The sequence below is a fragment of the Protomyctophum parallelum genome, assembly GCF_964188405.1.
Source record: "Protomyctophum parallelum genome assembly, chromosome: 5".
In the NCBI taxonomy this organism is placed as follows: Eukaryota; Metazoa; Chordata; class Actinopteri; order Myctophiformes; family Myctophidae; genus Protomyctophum; species Protomyctophum parallelum.
Window position 1 is genome coordinate 52,345,005 of NC_139702.1, and position 20,284 is coordinate 52,365,288.

Sequence of the window (20,284 nt, forward strand, 5' to 3'; positions counted from 1 at the left end):
AAGCACCAACATGGACACAAGGCCCTGTCCGCTTCGCCCCCCAGAGGTTGTCCTCTCCATCTGATCGACAGCTGTCCCTGGCCTCACTGTAACCCAACCTGCCCCACACTCAGAGACCAGCTGACCGGACAGGAAATGAGCGTCATCCAGTTCCTGAAGCACATGGGCTTTGACGTTCAGAAGATAGCTCAACAACACGGCATGGACCCTGGGAAACTACTGGGCATGCTCAATAACAACGGCAATTGACCAATCACATCCAGGGGGCCAGAAACAAAACGACTTGTGTGGCTTTACTGATAAAACAAATGCAGTGGTGATGAAAACCTTTGGGATTACAGGTGGTACAGAATGCACTAAACACTAACAGGACATTATGGAAGCTCCTATTAATGAACACTAATAGTTATATTTAAAATAATTCTGTGATGTTTGAATTTATATATTAGTTAGATACAAGTGAGACAGTCCGCATTCATAGCAAGGTAGAGGACGTAATGGAAAGAATTCATTGAAGTAGGAAGAGCAAGTAGGAAGAAAGAGTGAGGAAGAAAATGAATTACAGCAGGACATTTATATCAGAATGAATGGATCGAGTTTCACATCCAGAAGATTGCAAGACTGAAACCTAACAACACAACTTGGCAACCCCGGCAACTACACAAGAAAATGTGCATGGGGATGCATTCAGGTGGTTCAGCCGGTGTACGGCAATGTCATCTCTGTCATGATTTCAAAACGGACTCCTGACCTGCATATTGGGTCCTTCCTTCTCCACTGTCCCACCTCTCTGTTGTACTTGCGGACAGAGCCCCAACATACATACTGTCGGAGGCATGGCACTGTTGCAGTATTGTCAGTGAGACAAAAATGCTGAATGGACAACATTGGACTAGTCTAATCATCAGACTAATTAATCTGTTAAAATGAGCAGCACTCCCAATACTGTGGGAAAATAAGGACTTAAGCGACTTAAGAAATGGTAATGTTTGGGGGGGACATTATATACAGTATAGGTATATAGTAGCAATAATAAGTAGATGTGATTGGTTTTAAACTTATGCTGTGACTGTGACTAATTAAACTGATCAGAGGTGGGTATTGATCATATTAAATGGTTGTTTTTCATGGCCACTTTGATTCATTGCTGAACTGTGTTGATAGTGTGTATTTAAGAGATAGTCAGCACATACTGTACATTTTCACCACAAATGCAATGCGTGTAACAGCTACATAAGGTGGCAATGCATTTGATTTGATATGAATTTCACCAGAAAGTCAAGCATTTGAAAGCATGTGGCCAGTATTCCTGGTGTGAGAGAAAGACAACGAGATATGGTGCTCTTTTTCAAGTCATAAAACCACACTGACATTTATGGTGCTGTTTCAACTTTCCACATTATGCTGCTGTTTTTGTATTTGGAAAATACATTAAAGAAACGTTTTGCAAATTTTACATACAGTAAGAACTGCCTTGTTCTTAGGCATAATTCATTCATTCAGTTTTTTCACTAAAGTTGTTCATCACTTCATACAAGTGGTTGTAATTCTGTACTGTAGTGTACTGTACTAAATCTGTACATAACACTACATGGGATGGGATACATCTCAAATGATCAATAAAAAGCTTTTGGGGATGTGTGTGAAATGAACATGTTTACTGAGATACTGTAGGTCCGATAGGAACTGGGAACAAATTATTACATTTCATGGTCATGTTTTACCATATTTTCTCAGATGACTGTAAACTGAAAATACTGTGTTTTATTCTTTCAATTTTCTTTTATCCATTTTGAAATGCATGTTTATCTTAAATATATATCATTGTGACAAGAAAAAAAAAGACACTTTTATTGTCTGCATACTGTATATTGCCCATGTTTATTCCTGTCGAGTCTGGTATTTGCTCCTACATTTGTACAGAACTAAAATAACAGAACAGTATTCAATACAAAAACACAATGAAATTATAAAACATAATTTAATCATAAAAGTAAATGAAAACAAATGATGTACAACAAATTCATAAAAGACTATACAATTACATTGCGTTTTTTTGTCGTTTATTTTTTTGAGTGGTGCAACCACTCCTACAACCAGAAATGTCCGTGTACCTGTATCCTGTTATCATGAGCACGAGTGGTGTGCGCGTGAAATTGGAACAACACAAGTATGTGACTTATTAATACCAGTAGGGGGCGCCAGAAACAGAGAGAGGGGTATGCTGTGCCTGCTGCCTGCTAATGAGAGAGAGAGAGAGAGGGGAGGGGGGGAGAGAGGGGAGTTGCACCACTCGGTTCACACAGGTGTGATTTTTTACTTAAGATGGCCTTATTCCAGTGTATTAACCAGCTACAAAAAAACATTATTGTCATCTAAGAACTTTGAGCTCTGAGAAACAACACTTATGCACAGGGGTGTAATAACATTTAAGTATTCTTGTAATGTTATGTTATACTTAATACGTTAATGTTTGAATTTCCATTCCATTCAGTATGTGACAGAATTTCACACAGTACACAAGTGTACTTATGAGGATGTGTTTAACTGTGTGAGACACGGTGCTGCTGTAAAAGATGGCCAGTGAACATTCCCTGGACAAAATGTTAAAAAGACCAATGCTTTTTGACAGGTTAACACAATGAAAGGCCATAGTAAAGTAAAATATACTTAATATTTCACCCACAACATTCAGAAGTATCTACAAAACGTATACCCTGTTAAAAACTCCCAAATAACTGAAAATAAAAAGATGCTGTATAACATCATATAAAAAGATTAAAAAACAGAATGCTACCTATATTTGTTCACAGTAGGTAAAAAGTGAAACATGAATGAAGATTAAATTTGCTTAGTTGAAAACATCTAAGTCAATAATAAAACAATATCTTCCTACAGTATATCAATCTATTTTATAGTGTGGGACTGTGGGCACCTATCATCTTCATATTCAGAACAAGAACTTAATTTACAGTAGAACAATGCAACCTTTCAGCTACTCATTGTACAAATTCAACAGATGCAGCTATTACAAATTAGATTCAAGTTAAAGACTATTCTATTCCCTATTTCCCCCATCTATTTCTAACATTTGTTAGAAATCAGTAAATCACTAATGATGCATGTACTGTAAGAAAGTGTGAGAAAGAATCAGATTAGTGGTTCTATCCTAATAGTACTGTGGCACTGTATGTTGTAAGTGGTGGATGAGCACAGGTCTGCAGGTAGAATGGCACTATTGCACTAGACAATGAGGGAATTAACAATGTTGAATTTAGCTCGAGGCAGAATGTTTTTTTCTTAAGTCTCCCTCAACACAATCGACCGTCTTTCAATCGACCAATGGCTGAAAATGTTTTGTCGGAACTGAATTAAACAAATGCCTTCCGAGGAGTATGTAATATATTATGCATATATTATTGTTCCCCTCTAAAAGGCCCTGTCAGCTGCAGTATAATTCTCTGAATGAATTCCCATGCAACGGATTCCCACTTTCCAGTTTTGCCCTTGATGCCTTTCCAATTCTATCCATAGGATCTTAGTGCAAAGACAGGTGAGAAGGTTCTTCAGTGTAGCTGGAGGTTTAATAGGCAGAGTCCTAGGGAAATGCAGATATGACATGTTTGTGAAGTTATTTGATAAGCAATGAGCATAGATAGTCAAATTGAGAGACCACCTCATTATACAAATTACTAAAATGATGGGAGCCGCCAACATCCTGGAAGAGACCACATCCCTTCAACATATAGAATGTTTTATGTGTATTTACTATTTACATAATTCTCTGAAAGGGATGGGTGTATCTAAACTACAGCAGGAAAAACAATGATGTTTGGACGATGCCCACAAGGACACACACACGCTTTCAGTAGGCGATACACAGCATTAAGATGGAGAGGTCGGTATGTACTGTACTATAAAATATTCTGTGTAGCACTATAAGTCCTCGCTATGCCCATACACTCCAACGTGCAATTAGCTTCAAGATCAGACACAGCTAGGTCGGACGTCATTGAACACCATATTTGGGTGTGGGTGCTGTGGAAGCTCCAACATGTGGATGGATCAAGTTGGAGTGACATCAGCGAGATGACAAAGGCATCCCACAAGAATAGAGATATAAAGCAACGCTGCAACAAGCTACTTTTATTACCAATAGTTTAGTCTTGTATATAGGAACTTGAGGTTTGAATGTTCTGCACCAAATATCTTACTACTTTGCTGGTTGACTATTAAATGTTGTGACCAAATCTGTAAGATATCTGGTGTTAAAGTCAAGTTCTAGCATGGCCTTGTGTGAGAATCAGCTACAGTTAAACCGAGCTTGAGTCGTGTAGACTATTTTTCATTAAAAGCTTCCTGCAGTGGGAAGCAGCTCGTTTCTGCTCCGCTTCTTCACGTGAACCCATTCTGACCTGAGATCAGATTCTAAAAATGTCTATTACATCCTGACAGTTTAATTATTAACCCATTCTGACCGGAGATCAGATTCTAAAAGTGTCTTCAATTTTTCAAAAATAGCAGACCTACAAGCTCGTATCGCGCCACTCGGTGGCGCGATATGAGCTTGTAGATCTGCTATTTTTAAATAGCTAAAGCATAACATGATGCCAACACCAAAATGGGTGCCCGGTCAGAATGGGTTAATTAAATATTTGATTAATTACTTTACATGTATTAAAACCTCACTAACATGGGATTCGGTGACTTGAAAACCTCCAGCAGCCTGAAGGTTCTCAACGACTTCCTGGCGGATAAGAGATACATAGAAGGAGATGTTCCCTCCCAAGCAGACATCGCTGTGTTCGATGAGATCTCGTCTCCTCCACCTGCTGACTTGCTCCATGCTCTGTGTTGGTACAACCATATCCTGTCCTACCAGAAAGACAAGACCAGTCTACCCGGGGTAAAGAAACCTCTGAGTGAATACGGTCCAGTGGGCGTGGCTGACAGCACAGCCTATGCGGGGCCTAGGCTTGAGGAAGACTTTGATCTGTTTGAATCTGATGACGAAGAGGAGAGTGCAGAAGCAGCCAGATTGAAGGAGGAGCGTATAGCAGCATACGATGCTAAGAGGGCTACAAAACCAGCTCTCATTGCCAAGTCGACAATCGTGTTGGATGTGAAGCCATGGGATGACGAGACAAACATGGTCGAAGTGGAGGAATGTGTCAGAAGTATTCAAATGGATGGATTACTGTGGGGACAATCCAGGCTGCTTCACAGCTACACATGCTACGGCATCAAGAAGCTGGAGATAGGCTGTGTGGTGGAGGATGACAAGGTGGGAACAGACATATTGGAGGAACAGATCACAGCGTTTGAGGATTATGTTCAGTCCGTGGATGTTGTTGCTTTCAACAAGATCTAACACCCTCCTACACACCCAGACCATGGAGCAACACACACTGCGCAAGACAAAGAGCAAGGCAAGTGCATCTGACTGTGACAAAGTGGTTTAAAGTGCGCTCAGTTACAGGTGTAGCGATCAGCTGGGTGGTAATTTAGAGAACTGTTTCTGAATTAATATTAATGTAGTCACTACTTAATGCTTTCTCGCTCACAGAGCACATAAGCAACATACCGGTATATAGATATTTTACAATATTCTGAGACTGATAGATCTGGTTGCAAAAGGAGCTGAAGTGGTCCATTAAGTGTCGTTTACGGACTGACCTGGCTGGTAAGTCTGCGAGGAGAAGAGATTCGTTTCTGCTCATGGATCGCCTGGAGGCGGGTGATCAGAAACTTCTTATCCTCTCCCTCCTGCACATGTAGAGAGAAGGAGGTAGGGAAGGAACAAGTTGAGTAAGAGGGAGGGAAGAGAGAGAGATGGAGGGGGAAAAGGCAAGAGGGACAGATGGAGGGAGAGAAGGAGAGGAGAAATTGGAAAGACACAAGTGAAGAGCACATAAGATTCACAAGAGAAATAGAAAAGAAGATAAATTATTGAAATGAAGAGAATAGGATGAGGAGGATGGCCATGAGTGAATATCAGAACTGGGATAACAGGAAATGTTGCCTTAATTCTAGTTTTTGATTATTGTAGTTATGTGTATGTATATGTAGTTTTGCCACAATCTTTGTATTTTTCATGTGTCTATGAGGTGACAGTACTTCATTAGACAACCTGGAGTCTTTTTTATGTGCAATGGTGTATTTACTTTGTATTTACGGTTTCTTCCTGGAGGCTGAACCCTTGACAGTCAAATGGGCCAATGAAATAAACAGTAATATAGTGACATCACATTATCAGCCCCTCCCCCTTTATCATACAACTACAGCTGTGGGTGCGACTTCAGTTCAGGTGGATCACCACCCATCACCACCCACCAGGCAAACTTAATGGAGTGGTGGGCAGTTTTTTTTAATATTGTAAACATGCACACAATATACAAAAGACCACATAAAACAAATATACAATCGATATCAGTAAAACATTTTATACTACATAGACATAATTTCTGTGTGAATGCGTGCGTGACATGCGTGTGTATGTGTGTGTGACATGCGTGTGCGTTCTTACGTTCTCGATCTGTTCCTGTAGTAAATGGACAATTTTCCTTTGTCCATCCAGAACCTGACTGTAGAAGTAGATGACAATCCTGATGCATGCGCGCACGCGCACATGCACATGCACACGCACACGCACACACACACACACACACACACACACACACACACACACACACACACACACACACACACACACACACACACACACACACACACGTTAATTATGTGTGTATAGTTCCATAATAAGGATAAGGAAGTATGGAATGTGTGTCTGTGTGTGTGTGTGTGTGTGTGTGTGTGTGTGTGTGTGTGTGTATGTGTGCTCACAGGAAGATGCCTGCAACCAGGAACAGGAACATGGGGTTCTCCACCAGGTAGGAGTAAGCCTGGGCCAGCCAAGACAGGCTGGGATTGTGTTTCTCCAGCTCTGCCATCCACACCTTCCCTGATTCAAACATGGTCTTCAGCTGACGGAACGGACCGCAGGACTGGGAGGGGTGGAGACTGGGGCAGTAGAGTGGGAGTGGGAGTACGGAATGGTGAGAAGTTGGGAGATGTGTGCTTGTGTTTATTGAATGCATCTATAAGTTAACTGGTTCAGTGTAGTTCAGTGCACAAGATGTCTACTTTATGTCTACCGGTATTTAATTCATTTGTTTTGATATTTCTACTATATTCATTTATCATTAAAAACATAACTGCAGTTTGTTCGCAAACCATGTTCGCAAACCATGTGCCTCATTTGCAATGTGCTTTGAGAAAACACATCCACTAAGTGCTGTTTTAAACATGCATAAAAGTTATTTAATACTTTCAACTTCGCACGCAAGGCACAGTCTCACCACAATGCTTTGTTAACACAAAGTACAGCAGCAGCACTAGAAGCTAGAAGCTAAAAAATAAATAAACAGATTCTGTCTGCGCCGGTAGCAACACGTCTTAGGCCCCTTTTCCACCGGTTGGTTCCCAATGGGAACCGGTTCAGTTATTTTCCACCGGTTGGTTCCCAATGGGAACCGGTTCAGTTCTTTTCCACCGGTTGGTCCCCAATGGGAACCGGTTCAGTTCTTTTCCACCGGTTGGTCCCCAATGGGAACCGGTTCAGTTCTTTTCCACCGGTTGGTCCCCAATGGGAACCGGTTCAGTTCTTTTCCACCGGTTGGTCTCCGATGGGAACCGGTTCAGTTCTTTTTGATTCTTAGTCCATGAGCCAGAGCTCCAAAATTGGAACCTTAATTATGAATTGTGTGGGAAAAACTATTCCTATATTAAACTGTTATCACCATGAAACTTCCCCAGTTGATTACTTACACGAAGACAATGATTTATTGTTACATTTTTAAATATGCAAATGAGGCATTATGTAGGAAAATATGCAAAATAATAGAAAATATGAAAAAGCAACTACTGTGGAAGGGTTATCATGTATTCATTTACTTGTATTGATCCTATAAACAATTTAATATAAGTCTAGTTTTTCCCACCAATTTTGGAGCTCTGGCTCATGGACTAAGAACCAAAAAGAACTGAACCCGGTTCCCATTTGGTAACCAAGCGGTGGAAAGGGGGTCTCAGTGTGCTCACTTGCTAAGCTTAACCCATTCTGACCGGGCACCCATTTTGGTGTCAGCATCATGTTATGCTTTAGCTATTTAAAAATAGCAGATCTACAAGCTCATATCGCGCCACCGAGTGGCGCGATACGAGCTTGTAGGTCTGCTATTTTTGAAAAATCGAAGAGCGACTGACATTTTTAGAATCTGATCTCAGGTCAGAATGGGTTCATCAGACCAGTGTGTGTCCGGCGGAAACCTCGTATGAATCTGATCTCTGGTCAGAATGGGTTAAGGTTGTGTAAAGCTGCCGTTCAAACAGTGCAAGGAATGCACATGAGCATGCGTGTGTCAAAACGTGTGTACCTCCACATAGTGTATGTGACGCATACAGTTGAGCACAGGAAGGAGGGGAAACACAGCAGCGTAATGAAGATGGTGGTCATCTGGCTTGCTCTGTAGGGCTTCCTGGGAGCCTGGCAGTTCAACATCAGACTGCCCTGAATGGACATGGGACACGGTTAGCAGCTATTACAATGTTTCCAGATACAGCTTTACACAATAAGACATCTTGTTTGTGATGTGGTGGATCTGCGCACGGTTACCTCCTTAACATAGAAGAGTAGCAAGAGTTTCAGAATCTGTACTGCTGGCAGCAGAGGTGTGAACAGAAGCCCCAACCTGAACAAACAAAGGTAAACACTTTATTTTCATTTTGTCCCCATTTGCAATACCTTTCCGGTATTGCAACAGGCCATGTCATCCATTTTAAAATTTTAAATGAGATAAGGCACTTCTCTGTCCATTCCTCCGTACCTGATGTTAGCCTCCATGGAGGTCTTAACTCAATGTCTGCCAAGGACTTAATTAACTATTTTTTTTTATCAACATGCTGATCTCAACATGTCAAATTACCTGAATATTAATTAATTCGCTTTAAAATCCCATAGACTTGGCTGTCATATGACGTAATCTTCAAAAGCCATGTATTGGAAGCCCTAAAAAAATATTTATTCTATTTTAGTTCATAAAACAGTCTGGAGCTTTGTGGAACTCTACATTTAGAACTCCACCTTTTGGCGACCTCATGAACATGATGTCATACTTCAAGCTATGTCCGACGGTATTACAACATTGTCGCACTTCGGTTCTGTAGAAATGCTGATCCAAACGATTTCACACTCAAAACTGCACCCACTTCAGAAATATACACAACCCAGTGTGAGATGTCACGAGACCACAGTGTCTATATTTCAGAGCCAGGGTATGTGGTTATTACACCACTGATATCACCACTGATTTACAATTTACAATTTAGGCATTTAGCAGACGCTCTTAATCCAGAGCGACTTACATTAAGCAAGAACAAAAAAGCATGGGAATACATCACATAAAAACATTTATCAAGAAACATGCGTAAGCTAAGAAAGTAACAGTGGAATATCTATATAATGAAGCTATACATATAAACTATACATCTATACTACTATGCTATACATATGTACTATGACGTGCTATGACTACATACAATGCAATTATAGTGCTGTCTACATAACATGCTATAAGTCTGTATCAAATGCTATCTAAATCTACAGAAATGCTATCTAAGGGGGTGGGGTAAGTGCTATGGGCCATGATGGAGTCTGAAAAGGTGGGTTTTCAGACTACGGCGGAAGATTGGGAGTGATGCTGCAGTTCTGACTGCAATGGGAAGTGCATTCCACAGTTTTGGAGCCAGAAGGGAGAAGGGTTTGGGACGTGTGGAGCGTTGTCCCGGCGTGATGACTTGAGCTACCTGTTTTATAAGATTATTCTATTCTATTCTTACCATGCCAATGTCTGTCCATAGATGAGTTCAAGCACATGCCTGGCAATATCAAACACAGGTCTCCTCTTTCTCTTCAGTACACGCTGAGAAAATAATCTGCAGACAAGAAACCAAAGTTAACAGAAGATTAGGCCAAGAGAATGGTACAGAAAAAGAGCTACATAGAAATAGATAGAGATAGCGATGGAAAGAGAGAGGGGGGTGGGGGGCCTTGGGGGGGGGGGTTATACACAAACATCTCTATGACTGATTCTGAAAGAGATCCACACCTCCAGAGGAACTCTCCTCCAGAGGAACTCACCTCCAGAGGAACTCTCCAAAGAATGTGTCCAGTAGAGTGAAGATGAAGTCCATGATAAGGAATCGGTACAACTCTTGCCCTACAAAGCTCTCCCAGCACTGAGCACAACATGAACACACACACACGCACACGCACACAAAAGTGAAAGATATCTTCAATTGGACTGTGCACAGTGATGAACCATGTAGTAGGATTGAATCCCACCAGAACATTCTCTCCTGGGAAACTATACAAAAATACTACTAAGATTTTAATTTAAAAAATACATTTTCATGCTACCTGTAGACCGAGGGTCTGAGGTTCCACCGCCACCCTTCCCAGCCAATGGTAGCACAGCACCCCAAGTACGCTCACTTTGAGCATTAAGTTCCTATAACACACACACACACACACACACACACACACACACACACACACACACACACATTTAACATCTTTATTTGCATTCACATTTTACAAGGAATTTCTTGAACACAAACAATAGTGGATGCGCAAGCTTGAAAGAAACTCTACAACAAGTGCTTCAGGATACAGATCACGGTACAGAAAGCATCGCCTTCTCCATATATGGTGACTGCCAATTATTGCAGACACTGAACAGAATTTTGCCGATGCCTTAGCTCTCGGCTTGGGCATGCCTGCAATCACTCTCTCTCTCACTCACAGACACACACAGACACACACAGACACACACAAGCTAAATAAATCGTCAATGTTGTGCATTTTGGTTACAGGGAGGCGCAGCACCAACCCCCTACCTGCAGATGGCAATGTAGGTGCGTACGCTAGGGGACTCGTATTCCTCCATCCAACCTGCAGCATTGAAGAGTCCTGGAAGCAGCAGGTTGATGAGAGACACGACCACAGGGAGAGCCAGAAGGCTAGCTTCCTTCAGTAGGGGGTCAGTGTTTGCAGACCGAGCCCTATCCTGGAGGTCCTGTTGGTGGGGTGGGGAAAGGAAAATTGAACTTAATGTATGCTCTGTCCCACAACTGTGTCATGCATGGAAAATAGCTCGTGACACGTCGTGATCTTGTAGGTCGGCTAGTATGAAATGGGGCTTTAGAATCAGTGTTTGAAGAGACTGGTCCATAACGGTAAGGTTGTAGATTCACCCAGAGTAATATAATAAGAGAGTGGCGACACTAGCGTTGACTCCCATTGTAACAATGGAATGTGGAAGTGCTCATTCTACCTCAATGGGATAGTTCCAGCCATAGGAGCAATGTTTGGAACTATAGCCCATAGGCACCCTATGTCCATCAACAGCCACATATCCAAATAAACCACTTGAGCTTAGGTGTAGGAAAAAATAGGACTGTAGTGTGGACAGAGTCAATCCGGACAAGTATCGTATATATACTATAGTTTAATAGTATGTATAGAGGGTATAAGTCATTATGGTGCTTGCAGCATGCATGATTTTGGCCCGCTAACATGATCATTAAATGTCACTGTGCGACATCAAATTGCATCCACCTGGTCAGACTATGTGAGTTGAATTTAGTCTAGCTGTCATACTGTGCAAGGAAACTAGAACCTACATCTGAAATCAAAATAGTCAGGGCAATATTTTACCTCGAGAAAACAAGACCAAAAAAAAAGGAAAGAAGGATAAAGTATTTTCAGAAGAGGACAACAAGTTGGCTATTCTCTAAAAGTAGCTGATAATACAGTATGCACGTGCCAAGTGGTACAGCTGGGCATAATGAAAATGGACAAGCCACCAGGTGACTATATCAGTGAAAGAGAAAAGAAGAGAGGGCATAAGACAGACTGGTCAAGGTGTTAATTAAATGTCTTCACCTTATGCATGTGCTCAGAGAAGAAGTAAATGGCGACAGTACAGCTAATGGTGCTGCCGATACAGATAGACCAGGCTAGAGCATGGACCATCAGCCTCACCAGCCTCTGGCACAACGTCTTCTGGACATCATTACGGTTCACATCTGACAACAACTCCTGCAGAGGATGGAGACAGAGAGACAGTGTGTGTGTGTGTGTGTGTGTGTGTGTGTGTGTGTGTGTGTGTGTGCGCGCGCATGCGTGTGTGCGTGTGTGTGCGCATGCGTGTGTGCATGCCTGAGTGCTCATTTTGTACACTGTACATACAGTATATAATTGGGAGATAATATTCCATTATGGGAATCTCACCCATAATGCAACATAAGTGTAATTACTCTAGCACCACCTCTAAGCCAAACTTTCGACTTGCACACAAATATCAAAATCTAATGGACAGATTGCCATTACTTTACTGAGCACATTCCTGCTCCCTGGAAGTTGAAGACCTGATGATGATGACACAGGACCCATGACCGATAGGATATAAGGACAAGGATGATAAGGTATGTCATAATCTATTACCACACAGCGTCTAGGATTAACCCTTACTGATTATGCTGACCTGGGAATGGTCAGAAGTGTTGGATATGCATGCTCTTCCTCCAGCTCCAACACTCCAACACTGCCAATGTCCAGGTGGGTGGAAGGAGCAGCACAGGCTACACTCCACTGCTTCTGATCATTATCTGCCATTTAACGATCAATCAATATTGGATTTGGACACGCCCCCCCAAGGCGCAGCCTTACATCCTTGGTGTACATTGCACCATAGATCATATGCGTTTGTTTCTCATGTGGGTACAATGACTGTACTGTGTAAAGGCTTTTGCACACCAAGCTCAAATTGTCATGCAAAATAAGTGGATAACTTACATTTTGACGGTGTCTCGAGGAAGGAATGTGTGAGAGAACATAATGTGAGTGGAGTGTGGGGGATAGAAAGATGACAAGAAGGGAGGGTCAGAGAAAGAATGTGTGAGATCATCACATTCCTGTCCACTAATTATGTTCCCTGGAGAGGGAGACTGAGAGAAACTGAGACCGAGAGTGGGTTTATCTCAATGTATGTTTCTGTGTGCATGTTTCTTTGCATGCGTGCAGAGCGTATGTGCGTGCGTGTGTGTGTATGCATGCATGCGTACCTTGATCTGGGTGCTGATGTTATCTCTCATGAGTTTAATGGAAAACTTCTTGCTGACTTTAAAGTCCCAGGAGGAGAAGACCTTGACAGCTAGCATGCCATGAGACTTGTATAGATGGAAACTCTGTCCAAATGACCGGGACATGCTGTTAGGAAGAAGCACAGAGGAGATACCTTTTTTTCATATGAAGTGCAGGCTTTTCTGTATAATAATGTGTCTCACACACACACACACACACACACACACACACACACACACACACACACACACACACACACACACACACACACACACACACACACACAATGTACCTGTACACTAGTATGATGCAGGTGATGAAATAGGCCAATCCTATAGTGAAGAAGTAAGCCAGAGGCATGTTGTAGGAGAGATCAGGGGACAGACAGTCTTCCTGCCCTGTGCCATTGGACAGCGTCAGCGTGCAGCTCTTATTGAGGGTTAAGTTACTGTAGTAACCGTAGTACATCACTGAGTCTGAGAAGTAGCCCTGAGACAGCAATGGAGAAACAATGCTTAGGAGTTGAACCACAATGGAGTGAAATCACATAATGTTGTATAGTTTCCATTGGTTAAATATTGGTTAAATATTTATACCCACAGACAAACGTAACCACTTTCAACCTGGTGTCCCTATTTTGGGCAAATGTTTCATAGATTAATTAAAATAAATAGCACAAAAAGCTGGTGTACAAGCTCGTAATGCAGTGCGATGGAATGCATTCTGAGATTGTACATCGGCTGTTTTCATCACTTAGAAAAATAGAATGTGTAACACTGTCATACAACACAGTAGTAGGGCATTCATTTAAAGGGGAAAAAACGAAACGTTACGGTAAGACTATATTAAGATCAGGTCTATAATGCATTATAAGTGCATTGGTAATGCATTATAATGCACTTACGGTATAAGGCTTCAACTTGTTATGAATGTTTATAATGCATAACAACTTATAACAAAGACATGTTATAACTGTCTAAGTTAGTTATAATGTGCTGTTCCACTGAACTTATAATGCATTATAACCAGCACTTATAATACATCATAACTTGAAAGTTGTCAAACATTGACATAGAGCATTGCACAGCTCTATGTCACTTATCAAACATGTGGTTGAACCCATTTTTGAGTGGTGCAACCACTCCAAGGAACAGCTTTGTCCCTATGTGACTATGTGACTATGGGACTATGTTACTATGTTACTATGTTTACAGTACCAATAGGGGGTGCTGTTGCACCACTCGCTTCAGACTGGTCTGATTTTTACTACTACCAGCTGCTGGTCTGCTGAATTCCACACATAAAATAAAGAAATGTGTTATTGTTCTACAGTAACAACGTAAAGCCTCAAAGCTTTTACTGAAAGCTCATGTTCCTCGTGTTTAGGAGGTTTACCATAGTGTGCCAAACAAGAAACACAAGAGACAATACGGATACCCTTCCAGGTTCTTACCTCACCAGTGAACAGCTCAAGCCCAGAGCTGTGGCCCTGGGAGGACTGAGGCCTCGGGGGATACACCGCCTGGGGCAGCACCAGGAAGGCCCCAATCAACAGGAACAGGAATACGTTGAAGAAGAGGAGGGTTTTGAGGAAGATGAAATAGGAGAGGACGCCGGTGCCGAAGCGGCCACTCACCCTCTTCAGCGCTACATGCCAGAGCTGGAGGGAGTGCAGGAAAGACAGCCAGCTGTACCAGGACTGTCTCGCTGCCTGGAGAGAAGAGGAGAGAGAAGGAAAGGGAAGGGTTGGGTGGAAGGTTCATATTCCTGATAGTGTTGCTTGTTATGAGAAGAAAGCCTAGCAACTGACCTCAACATTAATTCCATCCAAGTTCAGATTTCATCTGAATTAAAAACTGCTAAAAGTAATTGACAAGTGTTACTAAATGGTACACTATCATAACAAACAATACTTTGCTTCTTTTGATAAAAGAAAACGTTAAGACATTTTCCTTTGTTTCATTGCTCTTTAGATTTATGGGGCGAAATAGTCAACATGTGTTTGTGGTTTGTTTGTGTGTGTGTGTGTGTGTGTGTGTGTGTGTGTGTGTGTGTGTGTGTGTGTGTGTGTGTGTGTGCGTGCATAACTTAAAATAGTGACTCACACACTAGGGATATAAAGTATTGGCCAACAGGCTCTACTACCTACAGACTTTACAGACAGTACTGTATATACAATATCTGTTGCTTGTTTGTGTGTGTACGTGCGCAAGAGTGCAAGGCTCCTTAATCTATTTTCTAAAACCCTATTTGAACTCAAAACATTTCACAACTTTCAGAACTGTCTCAGTGCCCATAGACTCCTCTTCTAATGCATGATGCATGCAGCCTCTCTCACACAGCTGATACAGTTAGTACACCTTTGTCCAAGGTTATTGTCACAGCTTGTCGATAAAATCAAGTAGAACATGGTATTGGTTTTCCACACGTCTTAACATTGTTTGTGAATTACACACACCTGTGCCCTGTTGATTACATCCTCCTGGCCTTGACTAGTGGCTCAAAGTCAGCGGACAGACAGACAGACACCAGGCGCCGAACGTTTCTCTGTTTTTAACCCATTCTGACCTGAGATCAGATTCATACGAGGTTTCCGCCGGACACACACTGGTCTGATGAACCCATTCTGACCTGAGATCAGATTCTAAAAATGTCAGTCGCTCTTCGATTTTTCAAAAATAGCAGACCTACAAGCTCGTATCGCGCCACTCGGTGGCGCGATATGAGCTTGTAGATCTGCTATTTTTCAATAGCTAAAGCATAACATGATGCAGACACCAAAATGGGTGCCCGGTCAGAATGGGTTAAGCGCATTTTTAAGCCAATGCGTAAGTAATGGGCTAGCATGTGTCGCAAATTCCCGTCCTACGGCAGCAGAAAAACTTAAATTCCATCCACGTCAACGGGAATTTGATCAGACATTACACTTGGTTACACTTTATTCAGTTCTGTCTCGACCTCGGAATCGACTTCTGTACCATAGTTGCTCAAGATATCCCGTTAACAGACGAGATGAGTGGAGGAAATGAAATACAGGAAGTAGAATGGCAAAATGAAGAATAGGCGAGAGATGGCGACTCACGGTGATGATGTTATACTTGAGCTGCTTGCAGCAGTGGATCTTGCTGTTGGAGAAGGAACGCCTCGGCTTATCCAATGCCTGCCTCCTGGAGAGACAAAGAGTGTGGGAGAGAGAGAGACAAAGAGAGAGACCGGAGAAAAAGACAGGTGGGAGAGACAGAGAATTACAAAGTCATACAAAGACCACGAAACAACATGAACACACATGTCCTACCATAACTTACCTGAATTCCATCTTCTCAGGCAAGCTGAGTGGCATGGCCCTGAGCATCCTTACCCTGTCACTTACTGACAAGTTCTGCAAGTTGGTCACCAGCTGCTCGCTCTTATTCCCTGGAACACATGGCATAGTCACACATGGTATGGTTTATGTTGCACACAGTATTCATTTAACTCCGTAAAACTGTAAAAGGATCCACTTTGGTTAAAGATGGAGTGCTGTGATTTTTTTCCCACTCTAAAACATGATCATCAGGTCTTATTGTTATATAAAGGAGGTATCTGTAAATATACAGTATTTGTTAAAATGTTGTTTTTATGTGGGCATGCCCACCAGTTCATTAAGTATGTCTGGTTTGCCTGGTGGGTGGTGATGGGCGGTGATCCACCTGAACTGAAGCTGCACCCACAGCTGTAGTTGTATGATAAAGGGGGAGGGGTTAGGGGAGGGGCTGATAGTGTGGTGTCACTATATTACTGTTTATTTCATTGGCCCGTTTGACTGTCAAGGGTTCAGCCTCCAGGAAGAAACCCTAAATACAAAGTTAATACACCATTGCACATAAAAACGACTCCAGGGTGTCTAATGAAGTACTGTCACCTCATAGACACTGAAAAACTGGAAAAATACAAACATTGTGGCACTCCAACTTTAAGGTGTGAGAGACATACAGAGAGAGAGAGTGTGTTTCCATGTTTGTGTCTCCACTCACACTCTCCTCCTCCATCAGATTCCAATAAGTCCATTTCCACCATGTACCCTCGTATGGAGGGCCGTGCGGAGCGAGAGAAGTCTTTGATGGCAGGACGGCTCTGCCTGCGTCTCCTCAGCTGCATAGTCCTGTTGTAGTACTGAGAGATAATGGCCCCACGGTTGCGACCTGGGAAATAAATAATATTCATTCAGACCTATTTGATCCCGTAGGATCTGATTGCTGATTGCTGCTCATGCGATGCGAGTGTGTGGTCTAGCAGAGCCAACACCAACCCGGGACTCCTGAATTACTGCCCTCCATGCTCTCCTATCTAGCATCAAGGTCTTTTTTCATTTTTTTACGGTTTTGCAACCCGTTTTTTCACCCCAGTGTCAATTATCTAAAGTAATCCTGGGCGCTACACTAGGGGGGGAATTTCGCCGGCCAGACGTAGCATGTGGAAGGAACACGTTATTCCGACCAGTTCCTTTCCCCTCCATCAGGCGCCCCGGCTGGCCAGGGGGGGGTAGTTTATAGACCAGGATTACTGCATGGTTTTTGTGAGGGTACCTAGCCTAGGCTAGGGGACACGAGGAGAACATACAAACTCCACACAGAAAGGCCCTTTCGCCAACCCCGCCTCGGTATGGGCACTGATGACGCAGAGGAGGGAACACGCCCCCAGTGCCCACAACCCAGGACCTTCTAGCTGTGAGCACTACCGACTGTGCCACCATGCCCCCTCATCAGGGTCTTGAGCTCAAGAGTGCCGTTTGCTAAGATGTTGTGCCAAATAGGTAGTGCGCTTCTTGCCTTGCCCTGTGTTGGTTTCCATAGTGTCATTAAGTCAGTTTGCTTGCCACTAGTTCTGGGTGCCTGATGCGGTACCCTTCCAGCCTGACCCGTGATAGGTCCCCGTAGAGAGCCACATTTCTGATGGTACGGTTGAACATGCTTCAGATCTGAAGAGCAGATCACTGTTCTCAAGTTCCGAAAGGGAAACAGTCTATTAACCCTGACCAGGCACCCATTTTGGTGTCAGCATCATGTTATGCTTTAGCTATTTAAAAATAGCAGATCTACAAGCTCATATCGCGCCACCGAGTGGCGCGATACGAGCTTGTAGGTCTGCTATTTTTGAAAAATCGAAGAGCGACTGACATTTTTAGAATCTGATCTCAGGTCAGAATGGGTTAATCAGACCAGTGTGTGTCCAGTGGAAACCTCGTATGAATCTGATCTCAGGTCAGAATGGGTTAAAAATAGTTTTTGAAAGAAGGATAAGCTTCACGGCACATCCCAGCTGGAGCCCAGCTTTATTGTCATTTATTCTTTCTTTCATTCTTTATTTTTTACTTGAATGCATTTTATTTTACCATTTTACATTTTTATTGTCGTTTTATTATCCTGTACATTAGTTAAAAATCACACCCGTGTGAAGTGAGGGGCACTCTTATCATCTTTCAGTGATGTGAACAAACATTAAACCTGCATATAGGAGGGGCTAGCGCCCATCAGAAATAAGCAAAAACATCCATTCCAGTACTAACCCCTTATCCCTAAACTTATTTGCCATGTTTTACTATTTTAAAACATTAAGAAATAGTTAAACTAGCCAATCAACATCGACACAATTGTTAGCTTGTAAACTGACTATTTTAAAATGTTTTAAAATAGTAAAAAATGGCAAATAAGATTAGGGATAAGGGGTGGTGCAAGATATAGGGCCTAGAATACTTTCCATAAGTTAACACATTCCAATAAATTCTAGTTTTCAGACTGGCTCTGTCAACAGTGATACATGTTGCATACCAGCGTGATAGGAAGTAGGCACTGTTGAGACACTCCACACTGGATTGTCTGTCTGTCTGTCTGTCTGTCTGTCTGTCTGTCTGTCCCTCCCTCCAGGGAGACTTAACCCATTCTGACCTGAGATCAGATTCATACGAGGTTTCCACTGGACACACACTGGTCTGATCAACCCATTCTGACCTGAGATCAGATTCTAAAAATGTCAGTCGTTCTTCGATTTTTCAAAAATAGCTTGTAGATCTGCTATTTTTCAATAGCTAAAGCATAACATGATGCCAACACCAAAATGGGTGCCCGGTCAGAATGGGTTAATATTGGTAAAACAAAGCATCTCAGACGCGATCATGTAAACAGATCCATAATCATTTCTGTGAGGTTAGGGTTAGGCACCTGGGCAGGGAGTCCCCGACTCAGTCTGTCTTTACTCGCTCGTTCGGTCACTCACTCAGAGACCTCCTTTCATCACTTTCTCTCTTTCCATCGGTACTTACCGATGGTGCGACTGGGCATGGAGGACAGGACAGACTGGGTGGCAGCAGACCAGCGTTCAGCAATCAGTGTGTCAACGTCCCTCTCCTCCTCCTCTTCCTCACTGCTACCCCACCGTCTCCCCCTCCCACCATCTCCCCGCGGCTCTTGAACTGGGTTGAACAGCTGGGCCACCGTGTCTGAAGAAGGAAACCAAAACACATAATGGGCCGTATTCACACAGCAGGCATTTTGCTTTAACCTCAGACATGCACACAGACACACAGTACCTCAGACACGCACACACACACACACAGTACCTCGTTGCTCCTCATCCAGTTGTAGTTGCTGGAGCTCAACCAGCTCGTTGAAAGATTCATGGACACCCTCCTCATCCACAGGACTCCTGACACACACACACACACACACACACACACACGTCACCAATGTTCACTGCACGCATGCTAATAAAGGTTACTGAAAAAAGATAGATGAAGAGAGAGGGAAAATGAGGAGACGATTCTGGTTTTCAGAGTTCATTGACACGCATCACAATAGCCCAACTGCCCAAGTACCACTGGTCACTGACCTCTCCTCAAAAGTAAACATGGATCTGTAATGTGACTTTTTGAAAATGTATGCATAATTATGGTCTGACAACTAACTTAAATAGTAGTCACATTTAAATGATCATTTTCTAATATCTCATTTCAGACCTCAGATGGTTCAAGCCTATATGCTCAAGGGAATCATGAAGGCAATCTGTTATTGCGAACGCAGTGATTGCGAACGCAGTGAGCCACTT

At 42.6% G+C, this 20,284-nt stretch overlaps 3 protein-coding genes across 6 annotated transcripts in view; 2 read left to right on the top strand and 1 right to left on the bottom strand.

The window, feature by feature from the left end:
• notum1b (notum, palmitoleoyl-protein carboxylesterase b) overlaps positions 1 to 2,076 on the top strand; it is an 8,121-nt gene extending 6,045 nt beyond the window's left edge. Inside the window, exon 11 of the mRNA XM_083765726.1 lies at positions 1 to 2,076. This exon is cut by the window's left edge and continues 115 nt beyond it. Coding sequence (XP_083621852.1) covers positions 1 to 249 — 249 coding nt within the window. The 3' untranslated portion in view covers positions 250 to 2,076.
• Positions 2,077 to 2,311: 235 nt separating this feature from the next.
• The window catches only part of tmc6b (transmembrane channel-like 6b), a 28,236-nt gene continuing 10,263 nt past the window's right edge, over positions 2,312 to 20,284 (bottom strand). For 2 of the 4 annotated variants that reach the window (XM_083765720.1, XM_083765721.1), the window contains exons 3-21: positions 19,800 to 19,885; positions 19,503 to 19,679; positions 17,218 to 17,385; positions 16,510 to 16,618; positions 16,287 to 16,371; positions 14,658 to 14,915; positions 13,497 to 13,693; positions 13,186 to 13,330; positions 12,005 to 12,160; positions 10,957 to 11,135; positions 10,478 to 10,568; positions 10,199 to 10,296; positions 9,898 to 9,993; positions 8,675 to 8,750; positions 8,436 to 8,569; positions 6,844 to 7,020; positions 6,527 to 6,605; positions 5,677 to 5,766; positions 4,936 to 5,003 (exon numbers count right to left, since the gene is read on the bottom strand). In XM_083765720.1, coding sequence (XP_083621846.1) covers positions 4,971 to 5,003; positions 5,677 to 5,766; positions 6,527 to 6,605; positions 6,844 to 7,020; positions 8,436 to 8,569; positions 8,675 to 8,750; positions 9,898 to 9,993; positions 10,199 to 10,296; positions 10,478 to 10,568; positions 10,957 to 11,135; positions 12,005 to 12,160; positions 13,186 to 13,330; positions 13,497 to 13,693; positions 14,658 to 14,915; positions 16,287 to 16,371; positions 16,510 to 16,618; positions 17,218 to 17,385; positions 19,503 to 19,679; positions 19,800 to 19,885 — 2,434 coding nt within the window. In that variant the 3' untranslated portion in view covers positions 4,936 to 4,970. Of the gene's footprint in view, positions 3,599 to 4,935; positions 5,004 to 5,139; positions 5,263 to 5,676; positions 5,767 to 6,526; positions 6,606 to 6,843; positions 7,021 to 8,435; positions 8,570 to 8,674; positions 8,751 to 9,897; positions 9,994 to 10,198; positions 10,297 to 10,477; positions 10,569 to 10,956; positions 11,136 to 12,004; positions 12,161 to 13,185; positions 13,331 to 13,496; positions 13,694 to 14,657; positions 14,916 to 16,286; positions 16,372 to 16,509; positions 16,619 to 17,217; positions 17,386 to 19,502; positions 19,680 to 19,799; positions 19,886 to 20,284 lie in introns of those variants that run through there. The other 2 variants (XM_083765723.1, XM_083765722.1) reach the window with 2 other exon arrangements.
• LOC310859289 (elongation factor 1-beta-like) lies at positions 4,694 to 5,575 on the top strand (the record flags this gene model as incomplete). The annotated part of the gene is made up of 1 exon (XM_083765729.1): positions 4,694 to 5,575. The coding sequence occupies one exon, from the start codon at positions 4,694 to 4,696 to the stop codon at positions 5,369 to 5,371; it is 678 nt and encodes a 225-aa protein (XP_083621855.1). The 3' UTR covers positions 5,372 to 5,575.